Source organism: Peromyscus eremicus, chromosome 2, assembly GCF_949786415.1.
Source record: "Peromyscus eremicus chromosome 2, PerEre_H2_v1, whole genome shotgun sequence".
Lineage (NCBI taxonomy): Eukaryota > Metazoa > Chordata > Mammalia > Rodentia > Cricetidae > Peromyscus > Peromyscus eremicus.
The window spans coordinates 103,023,722-103,050,881 of NC_081417.1; the positions used below are offsets into that span (position 1 = coordinate 103,023,722).

The window sequence follows — 27,160 nt, forward strand, 5'->3', positions numbered from 1 at the left end:
TACTGCTAAAGGGAATATAAAATGCATAAAGTGGCATGGTGACTTTGAAAATAATTAGTGGTTTCCCCAAAAGTTAAACATAAGTATATACAATAGGACCAAATAATCCCAGGGGATTTCAAAATATGGGTCAACACAAAAACCAGTAAGTGACTATTCAGAGAGGCATCACTCCTAATAGTCACAAAGTGGAGACAAGTCAAATGGCCATCAACTTACAAATGAAAAACAAAATGTGAATTATTTATACAATGGAATATTATTCAGGTATAAGAAAGAATCAGTATTAAGATATCTCATAACAAGGATGAATTCCACTTCTCAAAAGTTCTTATAAACTTACTAAATAAAATAACATGTAAAACACTTAGCCTCTGGTCAAGGACAAAGTAAGAAACCCAACAAGTAAGTACAGGACAATGGTACTGTCAAGTATGTCTGTCTGTCTCTCTGTTTCTTTGTCCCCCCCCCCCCCCCCGTGTGTGTGTGTGTGTGTGTGTGTGTGTGTGTGTGTGTGTGTGTGTGTGCGCATGCGCGCACACACCCTAATTAACAGGCTTGTTAAAGATGAAATGGCAGAAGTGTGGTATATAGAAACATACAGTGAGAAGGAAAAAATACGAAAAATAAAACATACCCAGTTATTGATGCATTCTTATTTTACAGGATGGGTTTATTGTAGTTTTATATCTCTTAGTCACAAGGAAATCTTTAATGACTTGAAAGGCTAAGCCTTGTACACACAGAAAAGCTACTGCTGCTGTGGAAAATCCTGAGTGTTAAAGAGTGGCTTGTCAGAGCTCTGATCCTGTCCTGAGCACCCAAAGTCATTCAATATGATCTGTGAAGTAAGTATGCAGATTCCTAGGCTGCACCCCAGGGACGCTGCTCGCGTAGATCTGGCGGACTGTGAAAATGTCTGTCTAATCTGCTCTTGGGAGCTGCTGCTGCTGTCTCCAGGTCCAGACTTAATGGAATGCTGGCTTAAAGAACAGACTTCTGTTTTCTCGGTTGCTTTTGTGTTTATTTTGAAAGTGACCTGTCTCACTTTAGGGCATATTTAGAACCTATGATACCTTTGAATTAAAAGTAAGGAATGGCACCATTTAAAAACTGCAAACACTACTGCAGGCCTGACATGGAGCTGAACGCTCTCCTTGGGGGAAACCAAAATCACTGATCCAGTGACTACAGAGCAGAAAGCAGTAACTTTGGCAGGCAAGGGCGTGGGCTCTTAGTGGTAGGTCTACTAGCTTCACCACTCACACACAGCCCATTGCAGTTTACAGAGCTATTTGGTACCTACTCGTCTTCAAATGTACAGCACCAAGATAAAAAGGTAAGAATCTATCATGTTTATAAACAAAAGCCAGAAAACTAATGCTGAAAAGAAGCCCAGCACTTAACAAACGCACACTTATAAATGAGACAGTGTAACAAATATTCCACACATCATCCTTACATAGAATCTTTCTAACCACCTTCTGAAGTGAGCACTCCTACCTCCCTATGTAGGGAATAAGGGAAGCCCCAGAGACGTTCAGCAATCGCCCATGCCATACAGTCTGCATATTCTGCTCCAAACATAGTGGTGACATCTTTTAAATGCAGTAGAGCCCGTAATCCCTCAGGCTGAAATAACGTTATATACTGGTCACATATATTTATCATCTAAAGATAATACGAGATTGTTTTTTGTAATCCTAAAAAATTCTAGAGATATGGCAAGACTAGGAGCACTTCCTGGAAAAACTCTAATTCATCTTTTCTATTTTACAAACCTCTCTCACCTTTTTCAGAATGGTAATCATTCTTCCAAGGAATATTTAGTGAATTTTATATAACCTGACTTTATGATTGAAATTATCTTTTTATAGCTACTTCCGCTGTGATTAAAGAGCTGTGATAACCAAAATTCTTCAGTCAAGTTTAGCTTTAACATTATATAGTGTGAAAAGTGTTTATCAATGATTATTTTAAACATAATTTGGTTAACAGAAGATCTTCTGAGAGATAAATGGGTAAAGATTACATACCTTGTTTTTAAAATAAACCTCAATTGGCAATATGAAACCAGCATACCCAGACTCTTCTACTTTGTAAGGTGGATCTTTGCACACTGCAAAATTAAAAAGGAAAATAGGAAAGATGAGACTAACAGACAGAAAAACATGGTTAAAAACATAAACACTCTACCATCCATATTAGGCCCAATTTTCACGGCCCTTTCTCATTTCACAGCTGAGTCTCTGATTTCTTTTTCTCTGGGACCCAGAACAATAATTTTCCTATCTATATTTTTTAATTAAAATCTGGGTGGAGTACAGCTCATTACAGTCAACCATGGTCACAGTGAGTGACTTAATTATAATTCTCAGAAACAGGACAAGGTCTGTGATCAAAGCTCAAAAGAACCAAATGAACTACAGAGTTTCCTAAGTAAAGAAACATCCAAATCTGGGAGCTGAGGAAACTCACTCCCTGCCTAAGCCTCTGTTGTCTGAGGTGTCCTGGGTGGCCTCCTTCCTTAGAAGACCGAAACCCGGGCTCTGTCACTTCTTCTCATGCATGACCTTTCCCAGGTCAAAAAAATAAGTTTCAATGAGATTCCACCACAACACATTCAAAACCCAATTTCATTCCTCTAAATTTTCTACATCAAAATCAATCACAAGCCAACTGAATTTATTCTTGTTAAGTGTTGTGGGCCAGGGAGGTAGCTGGGAAGTTAAGAGCACTTGCTCTTACAACAGACCTGGATTCGGTATCCAGCACCCACATGGCATCTCACAACTTCAGTTCCAAAGGATCTGTTGCCATCTTCTAAGCTCTGCAGACTCCTGCATGCATGTGGTACACATAAACACTCAAGTGCAGGCATGCACACGCGCAGCGCGCGCACACACACACAAAGTATAGTAAGCATCTTTAAAAGCAGGTGGTTTTATAATGTGGTTTGTTTGTTTGTTTTCTATTTTTTTTGAAACAGGGTTTCTCTGTGTAGCTTTGGAACCCTTCCTGGAATTCACTCTGTAGCCCAGGCTGGCCTCGAACTCAGACATCCACCTGTCTCTGCCACCTGAGTGCTGGGATCAAAAGCGTGTGCCACCATCACCACCGCCCAGCTTGTGGCTTCATCATGTAACAAGGTAAAACTAGGTATGCTAAATGTCAAGATGCATACTCCAGGACACGGAGTCCTTACCAGCAGCCCAGGTTACCTTCCCAGGTTCCCCCACCCACTCGCTGTGTTTCCCACCACGGCCCTGTGCTTCACTCAAACTCTGCTTCCCCTCAAACATGCAGAGCAGTTCCCACCAATGCTCAATGCTTCCCCCCACTCTTCCTTATGTATCCAAATCCCAATTTCTTCCCAAAGTCTCTCTGTCCCACAGAGTACCTCCTTATACCCACCCAAAGCATTAATTATCTAAATCACTACTCTGAAACTAAACAGAGTTCCTTCTAACCTGTTTACTCCCCTTTCCCCAGGGACAGGGAAGAAAACAAACACTGTTTTACCGTGGGAAATTAAAGCGTATGTCAGGTGGTCAGGGTGCAAGAGCTGGTACACCTGAGTGCCAGTCTACCATCTAGTCCAAACTCCAGTCTTCCTCTCAAAACCGCCTTGCTTCTCTCAATCTTGGAATCCTCTTCTCAACAGTTTGAAGAGTACACATGGTGACTGCCATATACTGAATGCTTATGTTCCCCAAAATTCACATGTTGACACTCTAATCTCTGATGTTAGTGGAATCCCATGAGTCCTCTGAGAGGTGATTAAGATTGTAAAATCTTCATGAATGAGTTTACTCTGTATTTCCCACCCTCAAAGAAGCTTCTATTCCCAGTAGATGCAATTAACACAGAGATCCACAACTGGCTAAGGTGCAGAGAATATGAGACCATGGACTGCTTAGCCCTGAATGGAACATCTATCCTGTACCCCCATTTCCCCAGGCTTGGGAGAGTTGCAGAAGGCGGAGGGGGGGGGGGCCGGGGGGATGACTGTAAGAGCCAGAGGCAGTGCGTGAACACAGAGAAAACAACATCCTCTGGATACAACATACAGCTGCATACATGAACTTGGCAGTTGTGGCGATGACCCCTGTGCAAACTCAAGCAAGACCAACCCGGTGTGGAGAGGGGAGGAGGAGATGGAACCTCCCCCCAGCTGACAAGCTATTCACAGCTGATGAATGTTGGGAGTTTTGCCGCTAGTAGGTCAACCATGCTCCAGTGGAAGGTTACAGAGCTGTGGATATCTGGACCACACAAATTGGACATGATGGGGGGGGGGAGCTGTAGGGAGGGAAGGGATGGTGGAGCTGGGAGGAATGGGGGTGTGTGTGTGTGAAAATGGTCAAAACTCAATTCCTTTTGAAAAATTCTCAAAGAACTAGTAGTAGTAGTAGTAGTAGTAGTAGTAGTAGTAGTAGTAATCCAAAGATTCTCTGATCATTTCCACTATGTGAAACCACAGCAAGAAGCCCATCAACAATCCTAAACAGGATCCTCACATCAGAATCTGCACATGATGGCACCCTGACAGCAGACTTCAGGTCACCAGAATTGCAAGAAATAAATGTCTCCTGTTTCTAAGCTACCAGGTCTACTGTACTCTATAACTACAGCTTGAACGAACCAAGAAGATGCTATATATACACAATGCAGCAAGGGTCCCCATATATAAACCCATTCTCATGCAAGCCAGGAAATCCAGCCCTAAGATGTCCAATCACCACATAACCTCTCAGATGAAAACAAAATGGAAACAGGAAGAGGGGAGGCTTGGATTTGGATCACAGCACTGTGATCCATGGCCTGGGGCTGGAGAGCTGTACACAATTTCTGCTTTCTTTCTCTCTAACGGGGGGGGGGGGGGGGGGGGGGGGGAGATGACGACGACGACGACGACGACGACGACGACGGACATCATCTACACACCCGAAAGCAGAGCTGCAACATGCAGGGAACACTATAAACATGATGTGTTCTATTTTAAAAAAAAGCTGATTTACATGAATACTGGCTACACAAGACACAGACAGGAATATGGTTCCACAGACGTGAATGGACAACAAGGGTTTGTTTTTGTTTTCAGTTGACAGTGTTTTGCCGTGTAGCGTAGACTGGCCTGGAAATCTTGGTCCTCCTGCCTCAATCTCCTGAGGACAAGGATTACAGATAGGCCATGTACCACCAAACCAGCTGAAGGCAAGATGTTAATGTCCAACTATCTCCTTTAGCCCACCTGATGAAAATTCCCTCCCAAACTGACATCAGAAAAAGTCAGGAATTAAGCAACTCACTTTATCTGGTATGTTTTTCTAATATAAATAAAAAGAAAGAGAGCAAAGAGACCCAGAGTAGTGGCAGTCACTCATCCACTGACCACCTGCCAACCTTCATGAATCTTCAAACGACCTGAACTCTGGGGTGAACATGCAGCCCCACCCAGTGGACTTGTGGCTGGCATCACTACACCGGTGGTATTTCTAAGCCGTGAGGCTCTTGCAAAATGGCAATTTCACTGCAGGAAATCCTCAAAGAATTAATGAAAATATTTTCAGACGTTAGTATTGGTGTCCAGGTTGCTTGGGATTAATCATGCCAGTGTCATTTGAAGGAAGTTTATTTTGTGGGCTGCTGCACCCGCTGGGGAGTTAGAGCGGCTCCTCTCTGCACCCTTCTGTATAATTCATTTTCTCTATTCTGCATGCAAATTGCTCCAATTATAGGAAACAGCTGTTAGTGGGTACATCTTCGAATTGGAAATCTTGGGATTTGTTTTTTTTCAGCCTCCTAAAGGAAGTGATCTGCTGTGTATTAATATTCTTTAAAAGTCGGTTTCCATAAGAAAATATTTATTAACTTATACCTCAATTATTTTTTAAATGTAAAATTTTCATTTACAACAAACAACATCTATCCAGTACCCTGAGTTCTTAATTAGAAGTAAACAATAGGGTCAGCAAGGTGGCTCAGCCAGTGAAGGCACTTGCCACCAAACATGACTTCCTGAGTTCAATCCCTGGAACACACACAAGGAAAGACAACAACCAACTTCCTCAAGCTATCCTCTGATTTCCACACATATGTGCCTGTGTACACACACACACACACACACACACACACTAAATTTAAATATAATAAAAAATGTTTAAAAGACAAATTAAAACGGTGTGTATGTGTATAAATGTACATATATGTATGTTCATGCAAGTATGCATGCATGCATGCACCTATGGAAGCCAGAGGTCAGCTTTGAATGTCATTTCCCCCTCAAACACTATGTGCCTTTTGTTTTGGCTGGGTTTTGTTTTTTTGAGACAGGATCTCATTTTGTAGCCCTGCCTGTCCTGGAACTCACTCTATAGCCCAGGCTGGCCTGTAACACAACAGAGATCTGCCTGTCTCTGCCTCACAGAGTGCTGGGGTTAAAGGCATGTGACACTATGCTCAGCCATGTACCTTATTTTTGAGACAGGATCTCTCACTGACCTAGTGCTTGACTAAGACTAAGGCAGTTAGACAGCAAACTTCAGGGGCATGCTTGTCTCTCCCTTCCCAAACCAGAAGTATAAGAGCATACCAATGTGCCCAGTTTCAACACTGGTTCTAGAGGTCAAACACTGGTCCTCACACTTGGACTGCAAGCCCTTGTCTGACAGAGCTATCTCCTAGCCCAAAACATTTTAGATAAAACCAACATAAGGAAAAAAAAAAACAATATAAACATAAATATATAGTTCTCATCTGAAAATCTTGGGACTTTCCTCATTCCAGCATATAAGAATCCTAAACACAAGTCTCTGAGCTAGTTCTATAAAAGAAGCAGAATTAGACTTGAAGAATAAATCCTGTGGGGACAGTACTTTCCTAAAACAGCTCCTCAAAACAGTAGACACAACACAGATACTAACATGTAATGTATGGCATAACACTAACTATACATACTGAACATTAGCCTATTTAATTTTGGTCTTGAAAAATCATACAAGAGGAAGAAAAACACATAGGAAGACAAAAGGCCATAACTTCGTTAACTAAAAATAAGGTTAATCCATACATTTATTAATGAGTAAACTCTTGCTGAAAATTTTTCTACTCTCATTCATGAAAAAAGGTTTGAAAAAGAGATACACTCAGTACAGAAAGTTTCTTAGATGACTAAACAAACTGGTGGTCACATAATAAATTATATATATACAAAAATAAATTAAATTCATTCAATAAATGAACCCATTTTTGGTTTCAAAAAAGTCCTATAAAAATCCTTTATCAAATCCAAAAGACTTTCATATAAGCATTAAAGATACTATTAGGCAACAGTTTTCTCACTATTTCTCAAGAAAACAGCTGGTAAATTCCCCTCCAGAGCCATTCTCTAGACTATTTGCTTAGACACTATGATTTATGCTGGTCTGAATGCTTCTATAAAAAAAAATGTGGTCCAGCTGTCCATTGATAATTATTGGTTTTCCTTCATTTCCTTTATTTACTGCACAGTATTTCCTTCAGGGAGGAAACACACTGGTTCCCTTATATATAGACTGGTTATTATCATCGCTTTGTGCCAACTGTTGCTTCTAGCCTGAGCAGTTTTGGACTTCTTCCCTTCCTGCTTGATTCCACCACATCAGAGTCTCCAGAAATGGGGAACACAGAGCCCAGCATAGCTCATCTCATTGTCCCAAATGGTTGTATACCAGCTTCTGGAAGTCTAGTGCCAACATATAAGAGTCTGAGCATCAGGGAATAGCTTACCACACTGTCCCTAAACATGGCCTATGCCTGTGCAGTATGACATTCTAGAAAGAACAAAGATCAACAGTTGGGCTTTATATTTGTTTTTATAAGGACACATACTCATGAGTGTAGCTGAAAGTTTGTGTTCACCTGGGAAAAACTTCCAGCTACACATGAGTCCTCACAAACACACACACACACACACACACACACACACACACACACACACACGGGTGGGGGTGAGGGGGGACGGCAGAGAGACAGAGAAAGAAATTCATTACTGCTTCTACTTTGCCTGTTTCTAAACAACAGATCAACAAAATTTTCTCCCTTTGTTTTTATTACATGTTCTTCATTTTCCTGAAAAAGGATTAAAGACAACATCAGGCAAATTTTCAACTGTATTGTGGACTTTTTCACCTCATTCATTTTAAAAGTTCAAATGCAATTCTGAAATATAATCCTTTCCAAATGTAACAAACAACTATATGGACAGAAACACATTTTCCATAAACACATTTAGAAACACCAACTAAACACAGCCAACTGACTGCAGCAGGGGTGGACCACCAGTCTCCTTCCTTCAGATTTACTACAAGGTCCAACTCCAACAGCACCTCCTCCTGGGAACCTTCTGCTAACACTGTGGAACCAAATGGTGGTTTTCCTCTTCTGTACTCTCCGATATTTCTCCCCATACAAAACTAGTTCTGATGTAACTGCTACCATCAACCTCTACCCAACAGATCGTCCTTCATTTATGAAACTGGATTGAATTAGTAAAATGTAACTTCAGTGTAAGCTTCAAAAAGTGGGAATTGTACAAGCTTGGGAGTTAGAAGGAAGTGATACAAGGCCAAGATGTCAAACAGAGTATGACAAAAGTTATCACACACACAGACATTTTGAAAATGGTGTCACAAAATAATATGAATACAGCTTATAGGGGGTGTAAATTACACACGTAAAAGAATGGTCATTTATGTCAGTGTTACAGGACAGCCCTAGATCTAAACTACAGGCTCCCCACTCTAAGTTGGCCAAACTGCGAAACTCTCAATGACTCATAAGATGACTTCACTTGCTGATAACTTAAAATCTTTACAAGCATGTTCAGAATATCTTTAGACTCTCTGTGTGCTCTGATTTGTATGGGGAATGCCCCCAACAGGATCATAGATGTGAACAATTGGTTCAGGTCCTTTGGGGGAAGTTACAGAACTTTCAGAACAGGGGTTCTCAACCTTCCTGATGCTGCAACTCTTTAATACAGTTCCTCATGTTATGATGACCCCCCCAATCATAAAATTATTCTTTTGCTACCTCATAACTGTAATTTTGCTACTGTTATATTGTAATGTAAGTATCTGATATGCAGAATAGCTGATGTGTGACCCAGAAAGAGGTCATGACCCACAGGTTGAGAACCACTGCTTTAGGAGGTATAACCTTGCTGAAGAGAATGTTTCAATGATGGTGGGCTTTGAGAGTTTATAGCCTCTCCCCACTTCCTGCCCTTTCTGCTTCCTGTGTGTGGGTGAGATGTGATCTCTCAGCTCCCTGCTCTAGCCAGCCACTGTCAAGCCTCTCCTGCCATTATAGACTCTCCCTCTGAAATCATGAAGTCTAAATAACCTCTTTCTTCATGCTCATGGTATTTTATCACAGCGACAAAAAAGGGACTGATACAATCTCCAAGAGGGGATTTTTTTTAAGCTATACGTAAGCTTTTTGCTTTCTTCATTGTGTTTTGTTATGGCTTACATGGTGCCGGGGGTCTTACTAGGGGCCTTGGTTATGTTAGGCAAGCACTCTTATCAACTGAGTGACATCTCCAGCCTTTTATCAAGAATTCTGTCAGAGAGTTAGCCAAGCCCGGGTAGCTGAAGTTAAGAAAATAAATTTCATCTTAAAAAAATACAATCACAACCTTAAAACAGGACTTCCTTCAAAACCATGTCTTCAAGGAACTGTAACAAATGAACCAGCAAAACAAAAACTGTCCCAAACTAGATAGAAAACAGTAAGAATTGCTAAGAAATAGTCAACAATCCTTCAAGCTAATGTGGATCCTTCTCCTACCAACTTGGCCTACATTTCCTCCAAAAGCACATGAAATTGCTTTTACAATTTTAAACAATTAGCCCAATGGAGATACATTTCCAGGCTAATTGATGGGAAAAAGGCAAAACTACATCTTTAGAAAGTTCATATCAGAGACAAACCTAATTTCTATGGAGAGTTATTCAGATGGAAAAATACTGAGATCTTTATGCCATGGATGAGCATTATCCTAGCAGTTGGGAGGCTATGGTGGGAGAAAACGGGGTTAGAGGGGAGGGTAGGTCACACATGGAGAGCTTCTCTCTCTCTTTAAAAAAAAAAATTAAAAAAAATAAAATAAACAAACAAAAAGATAAGGGACTCAGGGGAAGAAAAAAAATAAAAATCACCAAAATCTCAGACAAAATAGTCATATTTCAGGTCTGAAAAGGCAGCATTTGCTATACAGAGAATGACCTTCCAAGGAAGCAACTGAGAAATGTTCCCAGTGTTAAAACTCCCAAAAAAGCTGTATGTCAGAAATACAGCTCTTCTCTGTAGCTTTTTAAATTTTATTCTAAGATTAATTCAAGTATATTTTTATGTATATAAGGGCTTTGTTTGCATGTATGGGTGTGTGTGCTCTGTGTATGAACTTGGTGCCCAAGAAGTACAGAAGATGGTGTCTGATTCCTGAAACTGGAGTTATAGATGGCTGGAAGCTCCCTTGTGGGTGCTGGGAATGGAACCCATGTCCTCTGCAAGATCAGCAAGTGCTCCTAACTGCTGAGCGACCTCTCCAGACCTCCTTTTGCACTTTTTTGTTTGTTTGTTTTTTCGAGACAGGGTTTCTCTGTGTAGCTTTGGAACCTCTCCTGCAACTCGATCTGTAGACCAGGCTAGCCTTGAACTCACAGAGATCAGCCTACCTCTGCCTCCCAAGTGCTGGGATTAAAGGCATGCGCCGCCACCACTGGCCTCCTTTTGTATTTTTAAATCAAGTATGTAAGAAGCCAATGAAGAGTCCCATTTTTTACATAACACCTAATGATTTCATTATGGGAAAACCCCTCTGACAGTGGTGTTTGATGCACCCCAGATAATGCTTCAACTGAGGCTGCATTTTATTCTGAGGGGGACATACGTCTGAGGCTCGGGGGCAGAGAATACTAAGGAATGGAGCTACAGAGAAACTAGAGCAGAGCAACAATGAAACAGGCTGGGAATGGGAGTACCAGGTCACGTGTGAGTGAAAAGAAAAACACGACCAAGGCTTTGGTGGCTCTGGCAAGAAAAGAAATAACGTTTACACCGACACTCGGGAGGACATACAAACAACCGTAGAGAAAGCCTGTCCTTCCATGACCTCTCAGAGCGCCTCCACTCATCTCCTACTCGGTTTCTTTCCCACCCATGGTCTAACCGCACTTCGTCTCCACCCAGTCCCACCTTGTAAGGCCATACAGATTTGCCTGTCACTTCACAGTCCCATTTCTCACACCTTAAATTTCCCAGTGCCGCAAACTCCCGAGAAAGCAGTGATTCTTCTTAAGACTTGATAACCAGCCGGGCGGTGGTGGCGCACGCCTTTAATCCCAGCACTCGGGAGGCAGAGCCAGGCGGATCTCTGTGAGTTCGAGGCCAGCTTGGGCTACCAAGTGAGTCCCAGGAAAGGCGCAAAGCTACACAGAGAAACCCTGTCTCGAAAAACCAAAAAAAAAAAAAAAAAAAAAAAAAAGACTTGATAACCAGACATCTCCTTAGGAAGATGTATAACGTACTCTCGAATGACAAACTTTAAATAAAAATCTGTCCCTTGAAATCTCAGGAGTTCCTCAACAGTATAAAAGAAGCATCCAGACTGAAGAATTTTAGCAATAAAAAGGTAGTGGGTTTTAAGAGCAATTAAAAAAAAAATGAAAGATCACAAGTGCAAAGCTATCATCTTCTTACGGTAAGAAAATCACGTGACAATGGAAAAATGCATGTTTCAGAAGAGGGAATACAAGGAGTGGTGACCATTCAGAACACTGGGAGAGAAAAATTTAGATTTTTCTCAAGCACATTCTCATATTAAAAAGATATCCTCCAACCAAAATGAGGGGTTTTTTTCGCCTTTAAATCAGTACACAGTGTCTTCGGAGTTCCTTCTAAAGGCAGTCCAATAATATTCTCTCCTATTGCTTACAATTCAATTTCTTATTCTGATGCATTCTTCTTTTCCAAAGGCAGAAACAATCAGTGGTGCCATACACAAGAGAGCTACCAGCTGTGCTCGGGTGTGATAGACATGGCCGTGCATTATGAAGTAATCAAATATAATAAATCAAATACGAAACCCATTTCCAACAAAAATAAACAGCTGAGACCACCACAATCAAACTTCACAGAAACACTGAAGGAGAGCGGTCCAGCAAGGGCAATAACTTAGCTTTTCGCTTCTCAATTAATTTTTGCTTTATTCTCTTTCCAATAGGGAAAAACGCTTCCAGAGAAGGATCAAAACCTGTCCTAACTTTACAGAAAGGGTGAAGAATAACAAGACTTCTTTGCAGCATCTGACTGACTCTACGTTTTTGGTCTCTGCGGCGTTCAGCACTGAATTGCTTGTCCATGTAGAGGACGACTGCTTTAGCTCCCAGAACACCCAGAATCCAAGAGCAGGAGAGAAACACAACAACCACCACCACCACAACAACAAACCCCAAACCTCTTGTTTTGCGGAAACAACGGTATCCAAACACTACACTCGGAGCACCGTTGCCTGAGTAAGCAAGAGGACGAGGACTAGAGAAAATGAGCCTGACCAGGAAGGTGGGACAAAAGGAAGTGGGTGAAGTTGTCGCTGCAAATCAGTGGACCCATGATGAAGGCCGGCATGCTAGAGCACACCCCTGAGGCTTCCTGAAGATCCGGATTTGGCTCACCTAAATCAAGGGCCCACTGGGAAACTGAGTTCAGCAACAGGCTTATGGCAAGAGGGAGAGAGATGGGGAGGGAGAAAGGGAGGAACCAACAGACAGACAGGAGTTTGGTGGTCAACACCCAGGGCTGCTGAAAGGGACCTTTGGTCGCAAATTCACCTTGAACATTCACAGGATACATTCTGTTCCATCATTTGTAGAATGGAAGTGACACTATTTCCTACTTCATATAGCTCCTGTAAGCTTAAAAACAGCATCCACTCTAAAAGTACAGAGATAACCCCTGTAACACTGAGAACATTCTGGACATTGAGGTACACTCACTGATCTAAAAGTCAAATACAAACTGAAAAGGCAGAGAAACTTGCTTTGGACTTTCCTAAAACCCTTCTCCAGCAGCCTAAAATATACATATTTGTAATTTGTTTAACCATCCTCAGCTAACATTTCAAGTATACTGTAAAATAGGGGTGCTGAAATGCTGCAACAGAACACACTAGAAAAATGGAAACATAATCTCACTTTAAGTCCCACGCTGTAGTAAAAGAAAAATTAGCAGGAAATCAAGAGACATGGATCTGTCTCCAAGTACCTTTTTATAAACACTCGCTTTGGACCTCTGTCATCACAAAGAAAGCAACTTCCATCTCCAGAGGTGGCTTCAGCATCCAACGCTCTACTATTGTAAAGACAAACTGTGTGTGCTACTTCTAACTTGAAAGGGAATGTATAGTGTGTTTAGTAGCTTCAATTAAGCATAAAACATCTATCAGCTAATTATCACATCTGTTATAACAAAAATCAGGAACCTGAGATAAAACAACAAAACAAGGATTCAGCATTACACTTGAATTGGGTTTTTGTTGTGCATACATGAATGTGCAACACCCCCCCCCCCCCCCCCACACACACACACACATTTATTTGCTTGTGGAGTGTGGAGACCAGGGTCTCCGGTAGCCTATGTTGGCCTTGAACTGAAGACTTTATGCTCCTGATCTTTGTAGTTCCACATCCCACATGCTGGGGTTCCAGGCATACACCACCATACCCAGGTTTGCGTTTTGTTTTACAATTCTGGGGGCAGAAGCTACACCTTCAACCAAGCGTGCCAGACAAGTACTCTAGTACTGAGCTACACACTCAGCCCCAACACTTGAACTGTTTCAAGTGCATTCTGGTAAAGGCTTTTTCATAATCAGAGACAAATTTTATATTTATTGGATCATTAAAATAATACTGATTTTTAAAAACAGAGGCTGTCGCATGAAAAAAAAAATCTATAAATTAGATTTTCATTTTCTCATTTCCATTCTTGCCATGGAGTGAGATTAAATCTGCTGAACAAGACCCCATTTCACATATATAAATCAAAATAGAAATTTCATTCCTTAGGACTTGATATAATTGAGTTATAGTAGCATATCAACTCATGTGTTACAGAATGAAACAACAGGATACATGGGTAGCATTTATGAGAAACACCGTGCTTTTAGAGAGGTAAGACAGAAAATTAAATCAATTGTTTGCACATTAGGCATAGTGCATTATGTAGAAAGCTCTTCAGTGGTGTGATTTTACTATATATTGCATTTGCAGTAACCCCTGTTCTTAATCACATTGAAGCCTATTATATTACTTTTTAAATACAAAGCACCCTGCCACAATGCAGTCAATCTTAATAGTATTCCTGACTGCACATATAAAAGATAGGTTGATGAATACGTTTATGCCCTATTGAAGGAGATGAGATAGCTCAACAGAGATTAAATAAAGCTCTTGCCAATGGCTGAATCTTAAACCCAAAGAGAACACAACTCAAACCAAATTTTATAGGCAAAGGTCAAACAAGACAATAATTATGACTACAGCTTCAAGAGCTGCTAGCACGCGCTTGCTCAGGTAATTCTGAAGGGAAGGTCTTCCACTGCAAGTGAAATACAGTAACTTTCACTGAGTGTGTTCCCGATAAACTGTAACCCAGGCTGGAGAGGACTACAGTTCCAATCACCTTAGGAACCCACTCTTGTTACAAAGCTACTGGATTTTTGGTGCAAAGCTCCACATGCAATCTCTCCTGTTATATCATAGCTTAAAAATAAACCCAGACTTACAAAAAAGTAAAATGTTAACATAGAAATATAATAAAAATATAAATTTTGATAACAGCTTTATGCTTTTACAGAAACCTTTACTTAAAAAAGGAAAGGGGGTATAAAGACTAAAGCACCAGTTACGGTTTCTGAACCTTTGGTTTGTAGGCAGTCTCCGCCTACATTGGTTTACTAACATCCTGCCACCAGTTCTGACTCATCTCTACAGAGGAGTCACATGTATGGCTGACAGCATCGCTCTACATACAGAACCTGCAGAATTGAAATACCAACTTAGCTATAAGAAAATGTGGGGAATACAGAGTAAGCTAAAAGAATAAGAAAGAGATTATTATATGAATGAATTTTTATTGTGTGAATGAATTATTATATGAATGACAAAAACTTTTGTTATCACATAAAGAGTTTGTGTTTGAAGTTTGCGTGGTTTGTTTATAAAAATTGTTCTTTTGGAAGGGGGCAGTTGGGGAGGCAAACAAGAGGGTAATGGAGTGAATATGATGAAGTATATTATATACATGTATTCACTTAGCCTACTTTTAGCTACTGTCTCATACAACTAACATACAGTAATACAGATCTTTTTTTAATAACCAAGGGGGAAAATCATTCTTTTTATGCTGTCATTTCTTATGTTAAAAACCTACTATCACATTTAGTTTCTCTCCCAAACAGGCACACACTGTAACAGAACACTGATATCCTCTAATATACTAAGTCACATAAACTAATATACATATGCCCTTATCACTGTTTCTATTATTTTCTTTAGGCTTTGTTGCTTTTATTATTGCATGCACATGAGGATTTTGCCTGCATATGTGTATGTACATGCCTGGTACGTACAGAAGACAGAGGGATCAGATCCCTTGGGACTAGAGTAGGTTTCTATAAAAAAAAAACATAAAACTTATCAAAATTCATATTTCTATTAATATTTTACTTTTTATAAGTCTAGGATTATTTTGGTATGACATCACAGGAGAAATTGCATGTGTAGGTTTACACAAAAGGTCCAAGGGCACAAATGCTCACCAATGGTTGTGAGCTGCCATGTGGCCTCTAGGAATCAAACCTGGGTCCTAGGAAGAGCACAGTGCTCTTAACTGCTGAGCCAGCTCTCCAACCCTGTTATTTTGTTTTTATGAAGAAATGGTAGTAAGTCAACTCTGATTCCATTGCTGTAATCTGGGCTTGGAAAAGGTAGAAACCAAGCAACAGAACTTGATTTAACAGGAAGAAGCTTTTAATCATTTATAATGATAATTTATTTATAAATAAATGCATTTGCTCTCCCACATACCCTCCCCTCCAAATAAGTACAAATGAAACTTTGCCCAATATGCCACATTCTTTCCTACTATGGCAAAAAGCAGTAAGATATTTAAAGACAGCAAATATAGCATCATTTCTTCTTTGAATATAGTATTAAAAGTTTGATTTATTTAACACTTTCACCAAGTCCCTGAAAGATCACTGATGTCACATAAATCCATAACAAGGAAAAAAGTAATAGAATAACGCTGCCAACCACCCCTTCTTACAGATAGAATATGACAGCTGAAGCAATTTACTCCGAGGTCAGGAAGCTAATTCCTGGCATTCAATCAATAGATATTTATTAATGGCCTCTGTGCCCGGTACTCCCTACTGGATGCTTAGATTTAAAGTATTGTCTCCTTTCTGCTAATTTCTCTTCTTATTTTATTTTACAAAAACAATTTTACATCATAAAAAAATCTTTAAAAGAGTGATTTGAGAATCACAAACTCAAGGAAAATTCATGGGCAAAGAGTATGTCTGGAATCTGAACTCTTCATAAGGTCACCAAGAATTGAGACCTAGGGGTACCTCCTGTGCACACAACCTACCCCTTCACAATACAGGACACTAACAGCTTGATTTTATGGAGAAATCAGGTATACAGCTGGCTGATTAAGGTGTTCCTGTTTCTCTGCCACTCCCTACCCCACAGTAACTAACTTTCAGCAAATAACATAGGCTCTCTCTATGTCTGATTCTTCCAGGCACAAATAGCAAAATGCAGGTCCTTGCAGATCCATTGTAAATAAATACACTGTGTATTTTATGACAAAGCTGTTTTGTAAATGTTAAGTTCCTACTGAATCCTAGTGTTGTGTTTTGGTTTGTTTCTTGAGACAGGGTCTCACTCTGTAATCCCAGCTCACCTACAGCTTACAGAGTAACTAAAGGGTGGCCTTGAACAACAAGACTGCCTCAGCCTCCAAGTGCTGCAGTCAAGGTCAGGAATCCCCCACCAGGCTGAAATATTATATCAGTCTTCATACAGAAATGTTTTATCAACATGCTTATACATTTCTACACAAGAACAGAGACATGGTGCTGCTGTGGGATATCTTTCTGTATGCTCTGAATATATGTTGTTCCCATTGGTTAATAAATAACTTGCTTTGGCCTATGGTAAGGCAGCTTAGAGGCAGGCAAGAAAGAAGAGAGACAGGAAAGAGAAAGGCAGAGTCTGGAGAGACACCAGCCGCCACCTAAGGAACAACCTGCCAGCAGACTGGTAAACCATGGAACATGTGGCAAAATGTAGATTAATAGAAATGGGTTAATTTAAGATATAAGAACTAGCTAGCAAGAGGCCTGCCATAGACCATACAGTTTGTAAATAATATTAAGCCTCTGACTGATTATTTTATAAGTGGCTGCAGGACCCATGGGTGGGAGAGATCTGTCCCTACCGTGGGGCCAGGCAGGACCTGAGAAAACTCCAGCTACATGGTGCCATTTAGCCAAAATATCTAACCAAGAGTTAAATGTTAGACCTTTAATACACTACCCGGCATTTTGAGGATACAGAACTATAATAGGATACAGATATACTAACACAGCAAGAGAAATGAAGACTTTTAAAAAAAAAACCTACAATTAAGATGGTGCAATGCTACCAAACTATCATTAAATAAACAATGCTGAATTCGGATGTGTCTTCTCTTACAAATATGGCTCATTTGAAATTCTTATCTTAATTCAATGATTTTACTATCTCAGACTCCTCAGGCACAATCCCAGCAGTCTGCTATCTTAAACCTTGAGTTATTCTGACATGCTCAACTTTGAAAGCCAAGAGATTGTCTCACACGGTCACCATGATGAGAGAATAAACTCATTCATTCTCTCCCTCCCTCTCTCTCTCTCTCTCTCTCTCTCTCTCTCTCTCTCTCCTACTTTTCTTATTAACTTACTTGCATCACTGTTTCCCCTAGCCCTATAAACTAGCATCCCTTTCTAATACATTAATTTTTAATGGCCATTCCTAATACATTAATTTTTATGGCCAGAGTATATTGTATAATCACTCCCTAAAAACTCCTTTTCTAGTACTACTTCAGCATCAAAACTATTATAATATCACCAAATGTGATTTTTATTTTTCAGAACAAAATGAAACACTGAAGAGCGAATACCTCCCCCCTTCATTGTATGACACTCTCTCAACTATGTAGATATAAAGGCCAGGCTGGCCTAGAACTCACAAACTCCCTGCATCATCCACTCAAGTGTTAAGAGAGGTGCATGCTTACTGCTTGAGCTTTTCTGCCAAGAACAGATGGAAAGATCATGTGAGGGACGTCCTAGATGATGGTAAACTGTTGCTTTAATTATAAGGAATAGAGCAGGACATAAAATTCAAGCTGAGTTCACCAGACAGGACTCAAACTTTCCCAAAAGGAATATCAAGAACAGAGTAATCCCATTATGTCACTGCTATAAAATCAACATGCCTGATTTAAATAATAAAAAAAGACAATACCAGCCAAAATAAATAAATAGTAAGAACAAGGGGGAAAAGGATAATGAGAACAAGTCAATCAACAGAACAAAGCGGAGGCCAGCAGCTTCCCAACACCAGCTCAAGCCTGGCCACCATGCAACACTGAAATACAATACATAAATAAGTATTATGTAATTTGCAAATGACTACTGTACTTTCTGGTCATTGCACAAATAGAATGTGTTGTGTCATACTCTCCACTGATGCCTGTTCCTAGAAGGCCGGAGATGATGCCCAACAGGACTGTCAAATGTCTAATGACAAGGCTAAAGGTGACTTGCCCAAATGGTGACACTGTGGCCAGGCCATCTCCACACAGGAGACTGACCTTGTTGCAGCTGCTTCTGGTTTCAGATGTCATCTACGAGTATTTTTTTCTCTGTCTCTTGGATCCTGTACTACATACACACACATCTGTACACACATATAGTTTCGGAAGATATCAGCATCATTCTTATGCCTTGCTGTTACCCTAATTTGAAACAAAAGAAAGATTACTCATCAATTTCACCTTAGACCACACAGAAATGTTTATGATAATCCGTTTAAATGAATGACCTGAATAAACTAGAGGGGTGCTTAATATGATGGTACAGAGTCAGAAGACTACAGTGTCTTAGGAGTTAGGTTTAGATATATATTAATTTCCAAATAAATCCACATGCACACTTCATTTTCAATGACTACTTGACCCACAATTAATATTTATTACATTAACTCAATTACATTCAAGTTATTATTAAAAATGAACCTTCCCTATCTTATCTGTTTGCCTGGGAGCATGAATCTCATTGTCCACAAACTACAAACCTCACTCTGTTCCCAAAGTCTCTGCCTTAGTTTAGCAGAGACCTATGATACTATGTATTAACTCCTTTTTTGTTAGAATTTTTGCATACACTATTTCTATCATGTTTCCCCTCCCCCAATTCCTCTCAAATCTCCCCCACTTCCCTACCCACCCAACGTTGTGTTCTCCCTTCCTCTCCCTCTCCTGCTCTCTTCTTCCTCCCCTGCCCAACAAAAACAGCAAGAAACAAAAACCATATTAACTTCTGTTCCAGGCTGGCTTGAGTAAATATTACAAACAGTGCCCTCTCAAGTCTAGTTCCTAGCTCAAAAAGAAAGTGCCCGAACTGTGGCTGAATGAAAAAAAGAGAAGAGAAGAAAGAGACCAAATAGTCTTCTAAGATACTACACCAATGAGAATAATTCCTACAACTAGTAAAATGATTATAAAAACTAGTTAACTGGAAAAAAACTAGTTAACTGGTTATGAAGATCAGTTAACTGGTTATGAAGACTAGCAAACTGATTATCAAGACAATATCTCTAAGAGTACTTGAAAAAAATGACACTCATACAAGAATATGCTCAGAGATGTTTATTCCAAATCGCACCAGGATCTCTTGGCTATTTTTAAGTGGTTGTACAAGGATGTCTTAAATGATTGAAGACTTAATTTAAGCTGGTATGAGACTCAAAACAGATCTAGAGCAGCCCAGAGCTATGAATTTACCGAAAGACGCATGCCTAGTAAGGCCTCCAGTAAGCCAATACTGAGGCTACTTGACACAATGAAATAGCAGCAAGAGAAAAGAGTGGGTGGGAAATCCACTGCTTAAAGTTTATTTATATAAATACGAGTATGATGTATACAACTGTTGTATGGATGAGATAGTTGGTCCAAAAAATAATACAGGAGGACTGTTAAACACTTTATTGTGCATGATGACACTCTTTGGCAGTTAAACTTGCATCATGCAAAAGAAGACAGTCAAACACATGTCCCTTTAATAATTTACATAAAAGGCCTATCACATATTTCTAAATCCTAACAACATTTCATAATGATACCACACCAATTCTTCTCTCCTTGAATCCATAATTCATTGTATTAACTTTAATGGTATAGTTTCAAAATTTGATCTATTATATTAAAAATAAGGTAACAAATCACCCTCAATTAAGTAACAGGTAAGATTATGTTGACCTATATTAAAGTTTCATAAAACTGGACATTTATGATGCTGCTATATTGAAATGAGTCATGTGCACATTAAAGAGAATCTGTCAAGATCAGAAATAAATCATTAATAACTTATTAAATATGAGGCTTAAATCATTAAAAAGAAAAAAAATATTCCAAGATATTTGGGATAAGAATGGATTCATTTCTTATCCCATTTTTATATTGACTTTATGAGGAAAATCTCAATTAACTTTCCTTACATTGATCTTGATTTTTGCAGGATTTGGTGGATATTAAATGTGGGGATGACTGACCCATCAATATCAAGTCTTTCTCCAAAAATGCATATATTTTATTTTGACAGCTTGAAGACAGCGTATCAGTAAAGCTGTGTGTCAAGAGTTATTTTAATTAGTAATAAATTTATCCGACTGGAGCAACCACATAGCTCATTAATGGTGCACACATTTTCCTAAGTGGAGATTTCGAGAGCGCTATCTAAAATTCTCCAAATCATTTCACGTTTAGTTTGTCAATCAAAAAATAAGAATTACCTCAATATTCCTGCTTCTGTTTAGTGAAGACATTTCTGGATGTCATGATTAATAGAGCTTTAAAAAAAATAGGGGGAAGATGCTTGAGAAATGTATACATTATTGGACCATCTCTCCATACACTGGTTGGTTAGTTGGTTGGTTGGTTTGTCTGAGACAAGTCACACTGTATTTATAGCCTTAACTGGCGTAGAAATTTTATCTTCCAAGTGCTGGAATTAAAGGCGTGTGTCCCCATGCCTCGCCCTTCTCTATACATCTTGAAGCAGGTAAACAAGTTTGACTTTTAAAGAAGCTACAGATATTAAAATCAGAGAATGCTGTCAAATAGAACCCCTGACCTATAGTCATGGTTTTTTCCACTCTTTACTCTTTGGGGTCCCACCACCCAGCTCCCAAATAAATACACAGAGACTTATTCTTACTTGTGAATGCTCAGCCTTAGCTTGGCTTTTCTAGCTAGCTTTTTTTTAACTTAAATTATCCTGTCTACCTTATGCCTCTGGGCTTTTACCTTTTTCTATTTCTGTATATCTTTCCTTTCCTTCTTATTCTGTGTCTGGCTGTGTGGCTCTCCCACCCCCTCTACCCCACCCAACCCCATCTCAGCCCAACCCCTGCATCCTCCTCTCCTCCTTTTCTCCCTCCTCCCTCTTCTCCTTTTTATTCCATGTGCCAGCCCCACCTATCCTTTCTCCTGCCTAGCTATTGGCCTTTCAGCTCTTTATTAGACCAATCAGATGTTTGAAGCAAGCAAAGTAACACAGCTTTACAGCGTTAAACAAATGGAACATAAAAGAATGCAACACATCTTTGCATCATTAAACAAATGTTCCACAGAATAAATAAATGTAACACTTTTTAAATTAATATTACACAACCCTGACACAAGCAGTGAAAACTCTAGTTGGTAGATCTTATAATTCAGTGTAGTCTAGCTCCTTATGTACTTCAGCATGCCTAGTCTACAAGTTTCTATTTCGTGATGAAAATCTCAATCACATAATTTATATCCTTAAAACAAAAGACGGTGGCATCTAAAATTAAAAGTTATGAAGGTTTAGGGGACTGGAGAGTTTAGAACATGTAAAACCTTAGGTTCAATAACCTCAATGAAAAAGGGAAGGAAGAAACAAAAGGAGTTTGATAATGCCTGTAACTGTAAACTAGAAATTCAAAGTTTGTACAGTTACTACAACTGGAAGCTCCACTCATCATATTGTACTTGGTTCAGGGTCAGCAGAAATACCAATGAAAACCTATCTGCTATTATTTTAAATGAAAACTTTATATTCTAAGACACTATATTATCTTGAAGTCCAGATAGGCCCAACTAAGACGGTACTTTCATCCCAAAGACTGACATTTCATTGATTGCTCAATATTAAACACAAATTGCTACCAATGATTATGATAAAAATTATTAATTAAGTGCCAAGATTTAAATTCATGTCAAAAATGGCAGAGCATTTTGATGGTTCAATCTTTTACTTAAAAACAAAAACTTTTGTCTATTACTTAAAAACAGTCTTCTTTCTCATCTGTGAGGAAAGGCCAGGTTTCAAAAGCAAAGAATGTCCTTTGTTGCTTGCATCATGTTATGAACAGGCTATAAATAGCCTGGCTAACAATTTCACCTTTAATTGAACAAACATTGACCAGAGCCAGGATAGATTTCTGTCTCCTCCCTTCCCTGGGGCCCAGTAGGATGAACCGCCAGAGGGATTCCACACAAGCTTTGGATGTCTTGGTCTTAGATCTGACCTGTTTTGAAACCATGGGTTCTTTCTTATTAAATTCTTCTACTTGCCAGAAGAACGTGGAACAAAAATAAAAAGTCTAATGTGTTGACTGCAAGACTGTGTCATGAGAGGAAATTTCAAAGCTTTTTTTCTTAGTCAACAAACACTACAAATGGTTTGTTCCCAGGGGTCTTAAAGCAGTCGTTTAAAAAACAATGAGACAACTTGAGGCTTTGCCATGGCATTTGGCTTTCAAATTCTTATAAAGCCTCTCTCATATCCCCAATAAAAGACCTTTGATAATAGACCCAATTCAGGGAGGCAATTTGCTACCGAAACGGAAGCTGACAGCCTATCCTGATGAGTCTATTCTTCTAATGGCCAAAAAGACGAAAAATCTGGACAGGAATGCCTCCTTCCTATCTTCTCTAGCGCCAAGCCTGGGTTGCTTGCCCCAAAGAAGAGCCCTGTAATTTCTTCCTGAGATGCAAGGTCTATAAAACGAAGGATAGAGCTAGTGTCCTTTCTGCCTCTTGCTTATTTCCCAATACCTCAGCTTTCAGGAGACTGAGACAAGGGTTGCCCCAAGGCCAGCCTGGGCTACAAATTAAAACCCTGTACAAAAAGAAGAGTCTCAGCTCAAAGATAGGCGTGTACATCTTTTCCTTTCTCTCTTAAAGATCTTGACATTAGGGTGGAGGACGGTGTGACAGCCCCGTAGGAAGAGTACAGGGCATGATGGAGGATAGCGCCACAGCAACTGGAGGCATAAGGGGCTGAAATGGGGCACCCTGGTTTCAAACTCTAAATCTACCACTTACATTATGACTCAAGCAAGTCATCCACACCTCTCAACTTTGCTCACATGTAACAAGGGAATAGTATGCATTCACTCACTGTCTAGTTGTACTTAGAAAGGTGACTGTGTGTGTGAAATTACCTACAGAGACTGCCTGCAGCAGCAATGGAAAGAAGAGTGAGAGAACTACTGATTGTCTTTGTTTCGTTTTGTGCTCTAGTTTTTTGTTTGTTTGTTTTTGTTTCTTTGGGTTGTTGTTTTAAAAAAACAAAACAGAGTCTTGTGAAGCCTAGGCTTCAGTAGAAGCAAAGTTCCATCTCTAGGAATTTCAGAATGGAATCTTCCAGAGGGCTTGGCTCTGAACAGCAGCTCTGGGAAGGCAGCTGAGAGACTAGAGAGATTGACATGCCTTGGTGACAGCTCAGATCTGAAGGCTCTCAATTAAAGAGATCCCGCTCTGCCCTCATCTGGCAGGACCTGAATTCCTTCTCTTATGTTATTCCTAACATGATGAATCTCTTTAATTAGAGAGGGCTAGGTAATTTGGAAGGAACTACTTAAATTGGTTTCCTTTACAAGTTTAATGGTTCTATCCGACTTAAGGCTGCTGGCTGAGTGTTGGGGGAAGGGCTGCACAGCCTCTTTTTATGTTCTCAGGCATCTTATCAAAGTTTTAAACTTTGTACTTGTGTTCCAAGGCAATTACTGTGCAGGGTGCCTTTTAAGCACTAGAATTATTTCACTAATTAATTTACGTTTTTGTTGTTATTACTGTTGGTCTCTCTTCACTTTTAGATCCAACTATTTGTCTTCTTTTTTTTCTTTTCCCCACTCCCAATTTTTTTTTAGACAGGGTCTCATGTAGGCTGGGCTGGCCTCAAGTCTTTGAACTGCTGGTCCTCCTGTCTCTACCTCCCAAGACTAGGACTACAACCATAGTCACCACATCTGGTTTGATCTTTTTTATAGAGATGGCTGGAGTCTTTTTCTTTCTTAAACTGCAGGAGAGAAAACAAGAAACCCCTCTCTCCATCTCAAATAAACTCTTGAATAAACTCTTTAAGAGATCAGATCTTTTTCAAATGCCAAGTTAGTAGTTGAAATCTTCCTCTGGAAAAAGCCCAATTATTTGACTTAAAGTAAGCAACTTAGAGAGAAGCAAAGCAACGATATACTAAGTGTTCTGGTTTGCCAATAACAGTGTGGTTACAGAGCCGGGCGGTGGTGGCGCACGCCTTTAATCCCAGCACTCGGGAGGCAGAGGCAGGCGGATCTCTGTGAGTTCGAGGCCAGCCTGGTATCCAAAGCAAGTTCCAGGAAAGGCGCAAAGCTACACAGAGAAACCCTGTCTCGAAAAACCAAAAAAAAAAAAAAAAAAACCAGTGTGGTTACAGGATGTCCTGTGAGTGATTGCAGTTCCTAATGTTCCTGTGCCTCAGTTTCCTTAAGCGGGCATTATTATCTGGCCTAGGTTTCCTTCCTAGGCTGTAAATAACACTTTTCATGTTTTTAAAAAAGGAGTAAAAGTATTCTGGAAATAAGTAGTTTAAAACTTTTGAAGCTACACAAAGATCATACACTCGCTTACGCATATAACCAATTGGGTAAAGACCTTGAAATACCTTGCAATCCCTAGTCATGCCGTCATATATATGACACAGGAGGCTTGGGCAGGCAAGATGGCTTTAGCAGATACAGGTACCTGCCACAAAGCCTGAGAACCTGAGCTGGATCCCTGAGACCCACATGGTAGCAAGACACAACTGACTGAAAGGGTTGTTCTCTGACCTCCACTACACACAACAAGTTCTACAACAAGCGCCTCCCTCCAAAGCAGAGAGAGAGAGAGAGAGAGAGAGAGAGAGAGAGAGAGAGAGAGAGAGAGAGAGAGAGAGAATGAGAATATGAATGAATAGTTTCAAATTGAAGTGATTGGGCTAAATGTCCATCGAAACTACTTAACACTCCTGTTCTAAGACAACTCAGCACAGGGCTGCCATGGGCCTGAGTTAAGTTTGTGGTGTTTTACAATGGAAAATGGGAAGATGCCATAGGGCACAATCCTTCCTACAAAGGGAAGCATTTTATCTGTTCTTTTACTTTACCAAATTCTTTCCTCCTCTTACTCTTCTGGTTTTTGGAAAGCAGGTTTAAGGCAACAAAATATGTAAAACCTGGAGACAAACTTGAGAATTGAGACAGAATTTTAAGTTTTCAGAATGAGATGATCTGTGATCTCAGGAGCTGAGCTCTATCTAAGCTATGAGCCTGTTGGGGTATTTATTCCTCAGCCTTTCCACAGAGAAGGGTACCTAGAAGTAAAGACAGGCAATCCCTCCTCCACGGACAAGGCTGTTCTGGCTCCTTCCCATTCCTCTAAGCAATACCTGTTCTGAAGTTTCCACTCATACAAACATTACTTGAGTTATTCCCAGGCTGAACTGAACAAAGGCAAACTTCCACAACTTCCAGTTGGCAGCCACAGCCAGCCTAGTCTGCTGCTCTACTTTCTTCCATGTGTTGGGGAGACCACGGCACTTCGAGGACTGTCACAGAAATCTTGCTCTTCAGGACACTATGTGTTCTGTATAGCCCAATGGTATCAGGAAGGTAAATGAGTAACACGAAAGTATGTTGATATGCTGACTCAGTAAACAAGCCCCTGTACTCTTTCCAAAGGTGGCAAATGTCCTCAACTAAAGACCACTTCATCATCTGACCTCAGAATGTGTCCTAATAAGGATGCTAGATACTCAGTTCTTTACTGGCCAAATCCACAATGCCCAAACTTAAAAAAACAAAAACAAAAACAAAAAAACCAACACACAGCTGGAGCAAAAAGATGGCATTCAAAGGAAAATCTGTAAGCAGATGTTGTGGTTTGAATGTGAAGTGTTCCCTGTGGTCTCATGTGATTGAACACCAGGTCTCAGCTGGTGGTTGGAAGTGGGTCATTTTAAAGCAAGCCTTGGTAGTTACTAGCCAGAACTTACTGCACATCTCATGTAAAGAAACAGAAGCCTCAAGCTCCTATCTGTGTGGCCGAGAGCCATTCCACCTCATGAGCCAAAATAAATCTCTCCTCCCTAAAGTCTTTTCAGTCAGGAATTCTGTCAAGGAATGAGAAAACAGACACAGTAAACTATGCTGTGAGAAATACAATGCTATGCTGGAAAAGTGAATGGGGATGGCAGGATCAGTCCCACAGGAGGTATTTCAGCAGTAGTCCTGAAGGAAGTACTTTGGGCATAAACTTACTCATACTTCAGAACCCAGAAGTGAGGCGGATGGAACTGAAGAAGAACACAGCTGTCTCTGCCCTAACAAGTGCTCTGGGCAGCTTTGGCGACTGGAACAGTGACATCAGTAAACTTGCATATTTCAGTTAGATGACAAAGAGGGTCTTTTTGTTTGCTTGTTTTTGAGACAAAGTCTCTCTG

General features: G+C 40.1%; 1 protein-coding gene across 1 annotated transcript in view; it reads right to left on the reverse strand.

Moving 5' to 3' along the window:
* Mllt3 (MLLT3 super elongation complex subunit) overlaps positions 1-27,160 on the reverse strand; it is a 276,419-nt gene that overhangs the window by 110,601 nt on the left and 138,658 nt on the right. Inside the window, exon 3 of the mRNA XM_059254512.1 lies at positions 2,037-2,119. Coding sequence (XP_059110495.1) covers positions 2,037-2,119 — 83 coding nt within the window. The remainder of the gene's footprint in view (positions 1-2,036; positions 2,120-27,160) is intronic.